Source organism: Neolamprologus brichardi, chromosome 3 (genome assembly GCF_056152115.1).
Source record: "Neolamprologus brichardi isolate AB-2024 chromosome 3, ASM5615211v1, whole genome shotgun sequence".
Lineage (NCBI taxonomy): Eukaryota > Metazoa > Chordata > Actinopteri > Cichliformes > Cichlidae > Neolamprologus > Neolamprologus brichardi.
In genome coordinates this window covers 37,545,156-37,553,973 of record NC_142106.1, presented here as the reverse complement: position 1 = coordinate 37,553,973, position 8,818 = coordinate 37,545,156, and the positions used below count along the sequence as shown (strand labels likewise).

Sequence of the window (8,818 nt, the reverse complement as noted above, 5' to 3'; positions counted from 1 at the left end):
AAACTCTGTTTTTACCTCATATGCTGTGTTTACACTTAAATATATGAAGAAATCCAGGGCTGGCTCAAAACTTTCTCACAGTATTGTCTGTGAAGGTTCTCAGTCATCCAGGTCATCATAGTCAAAGGAGCTTGTAAAGAAAAGCGTCTGGACTTCGTTAAGTTGTTTGAAGACGTTTCACCTCTCATCCGAGAAGCTGCTGCTTCAGTTCAGTTCTAAGGTCAAATGGCAGAGAGTCCCAGATTTAAACCCAGTGGGAGTATCCCCCCCCCCCCGAGGGACAAAAGGACCCCCTGATGTTCCTCTAATCACCTGAGCCAAGGTTGATTGAGACCCACACCCGCTTTCACACCTTGGCTCAGGTGATTACAGGAAAATCAGGTGGTGAGGAGTGCAGTAAAAGCACCGTAGTTCACCCTTTAAATGAATTCTCCATTCTTTTACTATCAGCTAAGCCTGTGGCATAAACAAACCCGTCTCAGTGAGTGACATCACTGAGAGCCACGAGCTGGAACCGCTCCTGTCCAATAGGTGGCGATAAATGCCACAGATAAGACGCAAAGAAGAAGCCGTCGCTCGCTTATGACGTGTGTTTCCCGCGACCTTTAGCTTCGGCGGTTGTAGCGGTTTTCAGTGGAGGACTAGTTTGACTGGGTTTAAAATGCTCAAAAAGAAATCAAGCACCAGCGAGAAGAAAAGGAAGCACTTTCAGTCCGAGGAGCGACATGACAGCGGTAAACGCAGGAGTACGGGACCCGGTTTAGAGGTGAGGCTTTCGGGACTAGCGCCTTGCTAAACTCCATAGAAAAGAAGTTCAGGAGTATAACAGCCACAAATATATGTGAATAAGTTTAGGGTAAATGTGAGGGTAAATTAAATTGTGTTTAAAATTTACGTACTGGTTTAAATGATTGAAAAGTTGACGCATTTGATGTTTTGTGTACCTCGAGTGTCTCTCGATTATTATTGTTATTATTGCGTTATGTGTTATGTTTGTATTGTCACAAGAACTTTATTTTAGCGTTAAAGCCTCACTGTTGGTTTGGTGCTCTCTGAGGGAAAACCATCATGTTACCGTTTTTTAAATACTTTGATTAAGTCGCACTGAATGAATTGTTTGCTCTGCTTATTCACTGCAGTGTCTAAATATAATAAAAGGAAAGTCTTAATTTGTCTTTTTTAAATCATTTTTTTAGTGTAGTTAACATTCTTTTAGCTAATAAGAACCAATTAAAGGATTTCAGCCACTACGCAGCACTAAAATTTGCTTTGGATGAATTTTAATGATCCCTTTAAATGCAACTGTGCTGCTGGATTTCATGCTGTTACACTATTTAATTAACTGAGTGTATCTTCTCTTTAACAAAAAAAAATACTGAAAACAGCCTGAGTCACAACATTGTGTTCAAATTATTTGTTTCCTAATTGTGGAGACTGTATTTAAGTTTGCAGAGCATATTCTGTGTATACGAGTGCAGCTGCGTGCTTTAGTTTGTCTTCCCCACTTAAAGGACTCCAAGGACGAACTCGCTGATCCTGAGCTTGACAAAATTGGCAGTGACATTGAGGAAGGGGGACTGGACCTCAGCCTGGCCTTTAAGCCCATCACAGCTTACGTCGGTGACAAGCGGGAGATGCTGGAGCAGTGCTTCCATGTGCTGGGGGAGAAGAAGCTACGGAAGATGCTTCCTGATGAACTCAAGGTGATTTGTTTGAAAAGGCTTTCGTTGTCGGTTATCTGCAAGACTCAACATCTTATTGGGACTCTGGACTGATTGGACCACCTGCATCAAGCACTTGTGTGTTTCTTGAATAAATTATAATTAATACTCAAAGAATATTTTTGCCCAGATTCTTGCCAAACTTGTAAATAGGCCACAGTTGAAATGTTAGACTTCCTTCCTATAAATTTTGACTCTCAAATATCTTTCTGTCTGCCCTACAGTAGACCCTGAATTTAACATTTAATTTGTGTTTGTGTTTTGTGAAGTGGTGGCACACATCATTGGTTTTCATTTCCAAACAGCTGGACTTTACCTGCTATTTTTAAATATTTGTTGCCAAGTCGCTGGTACGACTTTTCCTCTTTATCTGAAAATAAAAAGAACTGATTAGTTCTCATGCAGACGGGAGCTAAGGCCAAAGGCTTGGGAGGCCATTAAAGTAGCCCAGCATATGAGATACTTTTTAAAGATGTTGTCGTTTACAGGAATGCAGTGTAGAGGAAATCAAAACGCTGTGTTGGGAGCAGCTGGAACCCATCATGGAGAAAAATCTCATTCAGATCTTAGCAGGTAAGACTGAAGCACGTTTCTATTTTAGAAAAAAAAATCATTTTGAAACTTCTGCAAAACATTTAATTTCACATAAAATGTGTCGTTGTGTCAAGGGGAGGAGGTGACCGCCGGGAATGACAATGAAAACTCTGAGGAGTCTTTGGAAAGCCAGTGAGTAAAACAGTTAATCAGTGAACAACTACACTGTGACTGTGTTTTTATTTCACATGTTTATTTTTTCCCTCCGCCAAGGCAAGACAGTATTGTAGACTCAACATCGTGCCTCAAGGAAACTGCAAAAAGCGAGGACCCAAAGCAAGGTAATTAATATGTAATGACTACAAAGAACATCCCCGAGGCGTTTATAGACTTCAAAGACAGAAGGAGGCCGTAAAGGGACGTTTCACATTTTAAATGACTGTAATTTTCTTCACAGAGGGTGGCGGCTCTGGTGAAGAGAGCGACGTCCTCAGCATAAACGCAGACACTTACGACAGCGACATAGAAGGACCCAAAGAGGAGCAGACCGTTAAAGAGGAGCAGACTGCGGCAGTGAAGGAGGGAGACGACGATGACGACAGCAGGCTGTGCACTGACCCGGCTGCAAATCCAGAGCCGGCAAATCCAGAGCCGAAGAAAGACATTCAAAGCGACATAGACAAGAGCGTGAGCGAGATCTTGGCGTGCTCCTCCACTCCCATCAAAGACGCGGCTAAAGAACCGAGCACACCGCTGCAGTCCCCAGATGTCAGCGGACCCGTTTCCAGCGGCGACCCGGCCGTTTGTAAGCCGTCGATTCAGCAGCTGGAGCTACTGGAGCTGGAAATGAGAGCAAGAGCCATAAAGGCTCTAATGAAAGCAAGTAACGGGAAAACCCCTCATGTAACGGCAAACACGTAGCGTGTCTTTACTTCATGTGTTTTGTAAAATGATTAATGCTCTTAAAATAATTCAGTTTGCACATCCTGTCTTGTTTGTAGAGCTCAGCTCAAACCATGATGTTTGTTTTGCTCCACATTGGAATGATTCCTAGATGGTGTTTAATTGTGTTTTTGCATTAAACAAAGACCCCTCCTCCTGCGTGGGATTGGATATCACTTTTCCAAATGTGTTTCTCCCATCGAGCACTAGATGGCAGTGTTACTCTGTCAGAGCACATCCGCAGGGCTGTGTCTAATCTGCGAGAGGACAGCAAGGGCATGTTTATAGACTCACACTGAAAGTGGTCTCGGGCACCAGTCAGAGTCAGGTTTTCTTAATAATGATGTCACGTGGAAACGCAGCTGTCCTCGAGTCAGCCTTAGAGGATGTGAGAGGATCAGAAAAGTGTGTTACTTCATGGGTTTGTAAGGCAGAGCAGGTGGTATCAGTGCTGTTTGCATCTTGTAGACACTTGAAGCCTTTCTTCACCCAACACCTGTTTGACTTGTTAAACTGAAAGCGTGCACAGCAATACAAAATCCCGCTATTCTCTGCTCTGCCCGCCCGATAAGGAACTGTAAGCCTTCAAGTGGTCATAAACTACCCACTGGCTCAAAAATGACACGAGTGCATGATATGATTAGACAGCTACCCACTCACTCCTGTAGATCAAAACAAAGACCCTGCCAGCTCTCCCACCAGGATAACTTTAAATTAAATTCTGCTTCTCGCGCTTTTGTCAGTCAGCGAGAATTAATAGCGTCTCTTAGCCTAACAGGGCAGTTTCTTTTGCTCTGATTTATTCTAAAGCTGCTTTGCTCCAGCATAAACTGTATGGTTGCTGCATGTATGTGTGTGTCCGTGTGCACGCAATTACATGCAGATGAAGAGAAGAAAGGCTTTCTATCCCACTACCCCGAAGGAGACAATGAAATGTGCGATAAGAAGCCAGTTGCCTCCAGGTATTTGCATTTAAAAGGGTTATTTCATGGAAGAGGTGAGGGCGGGAGGGTTAAACGTGTCGCTCTCTGTGAATTTATGTGCAGGTATCTCCGCGCTCGCTGATGATGTGAAGAGGGAACGAAAATGTCCACTTTAGTTTAAAAAAAAAAAAGACAGGGGGATACAAAGATTGTAAAGTGCTTGTAGTGTCTATGATGGGTGAGTATTTGTCGGCGTCATTTACTGCTATTAGAATGCCAATTACGATTTGGTGTGTGCTATTAAATGGCTTTTTAAGCAGACCTCAAAAATGAGTAGGCTGGAAAATGGGATTGATGGAGGTGAGACGATACTGTTTTGTTGAAGGAGTGCTTTGTGAATTCGAATGAACCTAATGAACCGTGTTAAAATATTGAAGCGTGATGGTTCTGTGAATGGCGCTATTATCAAAGTCAAACACAAGGTCGCGCAGAAAAACGTCGAGCCCGCCGGTTCATAGTCGCACCTCTCGTTTTGGGCCAAGGCTCTGGGTTTGCGACGCTCGTTGGTGATTCAGTTCTCGCTGATCCTCAAGCCTCAGATTCATTTAGGGTATTGGTGTCAAACATAAGGCCCGGGGGCCAGAATCGGCCTGGCAGAGACTCCAATCCAGCTCACTGGATAGCTTTAAAACAAAAAAAAAAAAGGAGAAAGAAGGGCATAAATTTTGAACTTTTAACTGTATTTTCATGAACTTTAAAGCATTTCCTACTTATTAAAAACCTCCCCCATTGTCATTCAAACTAGACTTCAGTAACTGACTAATAGATAAACAGTTAAATGACGGAAAGATTACTGTTTTTTTTCCCACCATTTACCATACAATGTATTTATTTCACAATTGGCTCAGTTTAAAAATATAAAAGGTGTTCTATGAATGAAAAACATTCAGTTTTGTAATTACAGGAGAGTTTTTTTTTGTGATTTTACACATTTATTTATTTATTCATACACATTTCTTCCATTTACTACAGCTGCATTTCTTTTCATGTGGAAAAGCTGAGCCGCACTGCTAAAATTGAACTTCTTTATCTTGTATTAAAACATCTCATGGACTGTAAATGTGTAGTTAAGGGGGCTTTCGCTGGTACGGTCTACTTAAGATCAAAGTGGGTTGCATGTGGCCCATGATGTAAAATGAGTTTGACATTCCTGATTTAGAGTTTTCAGAGCTGACTTGTTGTCTTCCCAGAGATGTTAGGAAGTCTAGGTTAGAGGAAACAGTAGACCTAGTGTATGTGTGACAGACGTCCTGGAAAGCTTTGCTAAATAATAATTTACTTTGTGCAGTGTTTATCTAATGAAAGTGGAAAATGTGAACTTAAATAAAAAGTTGGTCCATTGTGGTTGCTAAATGATTACACCTCAAAGACACCCATGACCCTTTGACTATATATTATTATTATATTATATATAATTGATCCGAGTGCTTTTTATTAAGTGCTGCTTCAAACATGCAACTATGTCCGGTCATCCAACAGTTTAGGATTAAAGACATCTAACATTATAAATGGATATTCCCCAGCTTCAGATGAGAGCCTGTTTAAACATTTAGGTGCCAAAGAAGGAGGCATCCACCAATAGATCCAGTTTACACCACTGGATGTCTTTGTAAAGACTGAAAATGGCAGCGAAGTCTGATACCCTGGAAAATGGAATAACTAGTCCTTTATATACACTCACTGGCCTCTTTATTTCCTGCACCTTGTTACTGCTGGGTTGAGCTGTCCTCATTCTTCACAGCACAGATTCGACAAGGTGCTGGAAACATTCCTCAGAAATATTGGTACACGTTGAACACGGCAGCATCGCACAGGTGCTGCAAATCCATGATGTGAATCTCCTGCTCCTCCACATCCCAAACGTGGTCTATTAGGCTGAGATCTGGTGACTGTGGAGTACAGAGGGATAGTGGGAAGGAAGAACTCCCTTTAAACAGGAAGAAAACTTGAGCAGAACCAGGCTTTGGGGGAAGGGCAGCCATCTGCAGTGAATTTGGGCTGAATTTAGCTAATAAGCTAAAATTATTTTGACACGTGGATTAGATGTTGTATATAAGTAGCAATATTTTAGGTACAAAATACTTCGTTACTACTATTAAGTAAAGGTACAACAAGAACTTACAAATGTGTAAGTACACTAAGTGCAGAGTACAATATAACTGACTACTATATATCAATGATCTACTCATTCATTTTGATTTAGAGGCAGCTTTTGTGGTAAGTATGACCACTCATGAGTACAAGTAGCATTAAATAAATAAACTCATATAGTCAAGTTTTTCTTTCACAAGGCATAAAAGTACTTTCTCTACCTGCTGTATTGTAGTACATATACTGCAACTGCCTGTATGCCTCACTAAATAATCTTTGCATGAATTCATTGTTTAAGTCAACACAAGCTAAAAAGTCTGTAATATAACTGTAAGAAGTCTCTAATATGAGTACTGTAAAACATGTTTTTTTCAGCTTGGGTGAAGCAGTCTTACAACAAACATGGAGGTGGAACAGCCAACCGAAAGGAGAGGAAGAAGGATGAAGGCGTGCCGTAGTGTAGCAAAAAGAGAGCTTTAGCTCGGTGGTTGATTACAGTCTGTGGCTGAAGGTACAAGCGGGACACAATGTCCATTTGTTTCTTTATAGTTTGTTGTAGCACATTCAAAGGTAAGAGCTATTTCCTGTACTGAATAGGTACAAATGATTAAGAACAAAATATCAGCAGCAGTAAGAATTTAAAAGGTAATAATAATGAGAAGAAGTGCAGTATTAGCATATGCGCTGCAGTATCCTAGCATCTTTGAGTTAGCTTCAGCTAATGTGAAATGGACCTCAACTCAAGGGTCCACATTGTCTTGAGTTTTAAATTTTCCTGAATGCTGAAGGCTTTGTATTTTTATTTATTTTGTTTTTTTGCCCTCATATTGTTAGTTGTAAAACTTTATTATTTGTCAGCTAACAGATTTATTGTGTGCATCCTTGAATCTCAGGAGGAAACAGTCACTGTCACTGCTGCTGGCATGTCCAAAAGCTATCACAGCTCTACCTTTCCTTTCCTTTGATAAACATCTCTGGTTTATTTTCAATATTAGAATTTTTCTGCCTTCATTTGCAATATTCCCCTTAATTTTTATAGTCTCATATGTCTTTATTGGCCGCTGGGAATTGTTTCAAATGTAGCAGACGAAGGACAAGTGTGTTGTTTAATGCAACCTGTCAGTCCAATATAAAACTGTAGATGTTACTGTGGTACCACAGGGAAATACGGTGCGAAAAGAAGAAAAAAAAAAAAGGTCTGAAAAATGTTGATGTCATTTTTTTAGGAGCGCATCCTGTTTGCATAAATAAAGTAATTCTCTTCAAATTTCCTCTGTAGCGTCTCTGTGCTTTTCTGCAGCTAGAAATTAAATTGAACTAACAGCTCATGCTGACAGGCAATAAATAACTTAGCACCTCTGTAAACTAAATGAATTGATTTCCCCAAGCAATGACTCATCGGACACATTTCATTTTCTTCAAGTTGCAGACAAAACATTTTTTTTCTTAAAGTAAAGGTGATATTAAATGTTACATATACCTTGTTTTGACTATATATCTAATTCTGTGAAGCATCTAATTTATTAGATACAGTTAAAAAAACAATAGCTGCATGTATATTAGAGACAGGCCATCCTAGTAACTTCAACCTAAAGTCTGAATTTAGTGACACCGCAATGCTCTGAGACACTGGACTGGAATGGACTGGCGGCGGCTGCCGGGCCTGGCAGATCCCTGTGTACTAAATAGAAGTGAAGAAGTTAAAGAATTGAAAAGGGGAGAGAGGGTGTGGCACGTAAATGAGAATGAACAGCTTGTAGAACTGGGGGAACCTATATAGATGAGAACAGTAAGGAGCGTGTTTGGAGGCGTGGTCCTGCTCCTGAAATCCCGATACTTAATCTCCAAATAGAAAAAGACTGAACAAGTGTGTTGGCAGGAGAAAGCCTCTTCTTTCTAAAACGATGGCAGCACAACTTAGGTTTGCAAAGCTGCATCTGAACAAACCACAAGACTTCTGTGATATTGCTGTTTGGACACATGAGACCAAAGTTGAGGTGTTCGACCATAATGCACAGTAACATGCAACCAAATACAGCTCTGCTAAGGACTACATGATTGTTTATGATGTCCTGATTTGCAAATCCCCAGAGCAGACAGACACATGTTATTTTCCCATGATGCTTCATATATACACTATAACCTTTTGAGAAACTCTGGTCATTGTTGGGATCTGAGATTTCCAGAGCTGTGTAATTTGAATGGTTATACTCAATAGCCGTATCAGCCCTGGACCAGTGCCTTCTTCTTCTGTTTTGAATCGTCTGTCAGTGAATGGAAAAGAACTTGTTTGATCACAGGTGTGCTGTACATCTGTTCACTATTCACTTTGTTTTTGTGCATGCTTGGCTTTTTCCTCAAATGAGTATAAGCTTGGCAGAACCTTGTTTTTCTCCCTATTTTCCTTTTTTAAAAAATAAAAAAAGTGAATTGGGTTATAGTAAGACTGCCTGAAAGAGATTTGAACATTTGATATTCCACTCCAGCGTAGCATCTGCGTTCGGAGAAAATTCTTCCCCTTCACTGACTCCTCTGACATCTGACTTT

At 40.7% G+C, this 8,818-nt stretch overlaps 1 protein-coding gene across 1 annotated transcript; it reads left to right on the top strand.

Annotated features, from left to right (window-relative positions):
• Window positions 1-581: 581 nt before the first annotated feature.
• Window positions 582-3,368, top strand: caap1 (caspase activity and apoptosis inhibitor 1). The gene is made up of 6 exons (XM_006806261.2): window positions 582-766; window positions 1,512-1,703; window positions 2,210-2,294; window positions 2,390-2,447; window positions 2,529-2,596; window positions 2,713-3,368. The coding sequence occupies exons 1-6, from the start codon at window positions 662-664 to the stop codon at window positions 3,174-3,176; spliced, it is 972 nt and encodes a 323-aa protein (XP_006806324.2). The 5' UTR covers window positions 582-661; the 3' UTR covers window positions 3,177-3,368.
• The last annotated feature ends 5,450 nt before the right edge of the window (window positions 3,369-8,818 follow it).

Coding starts and splice junctions, on each gene's coding strand:
- caap1 (XM_006806261.2), top strand. CDS start 662: ATGCTCAAAAAGAAATCAAGCACCAGCGAGAAGAAAAGGAAGCACTTT. Junction 2,448..2,528: donor GAGGAGTCTTTGGAAAGCCA/GTGAGTAAAACA, acceptor CCCTCCGCCAAG/GCAAGACAGTATTGTAGACT. Junction 2,597..2,712: donor AAGCGAGGACCCAAAGCAAG/GTAATTAATATG, acceptor TTTTCTTCACAG/AGGGTGGCGGCTCTGGTGAA.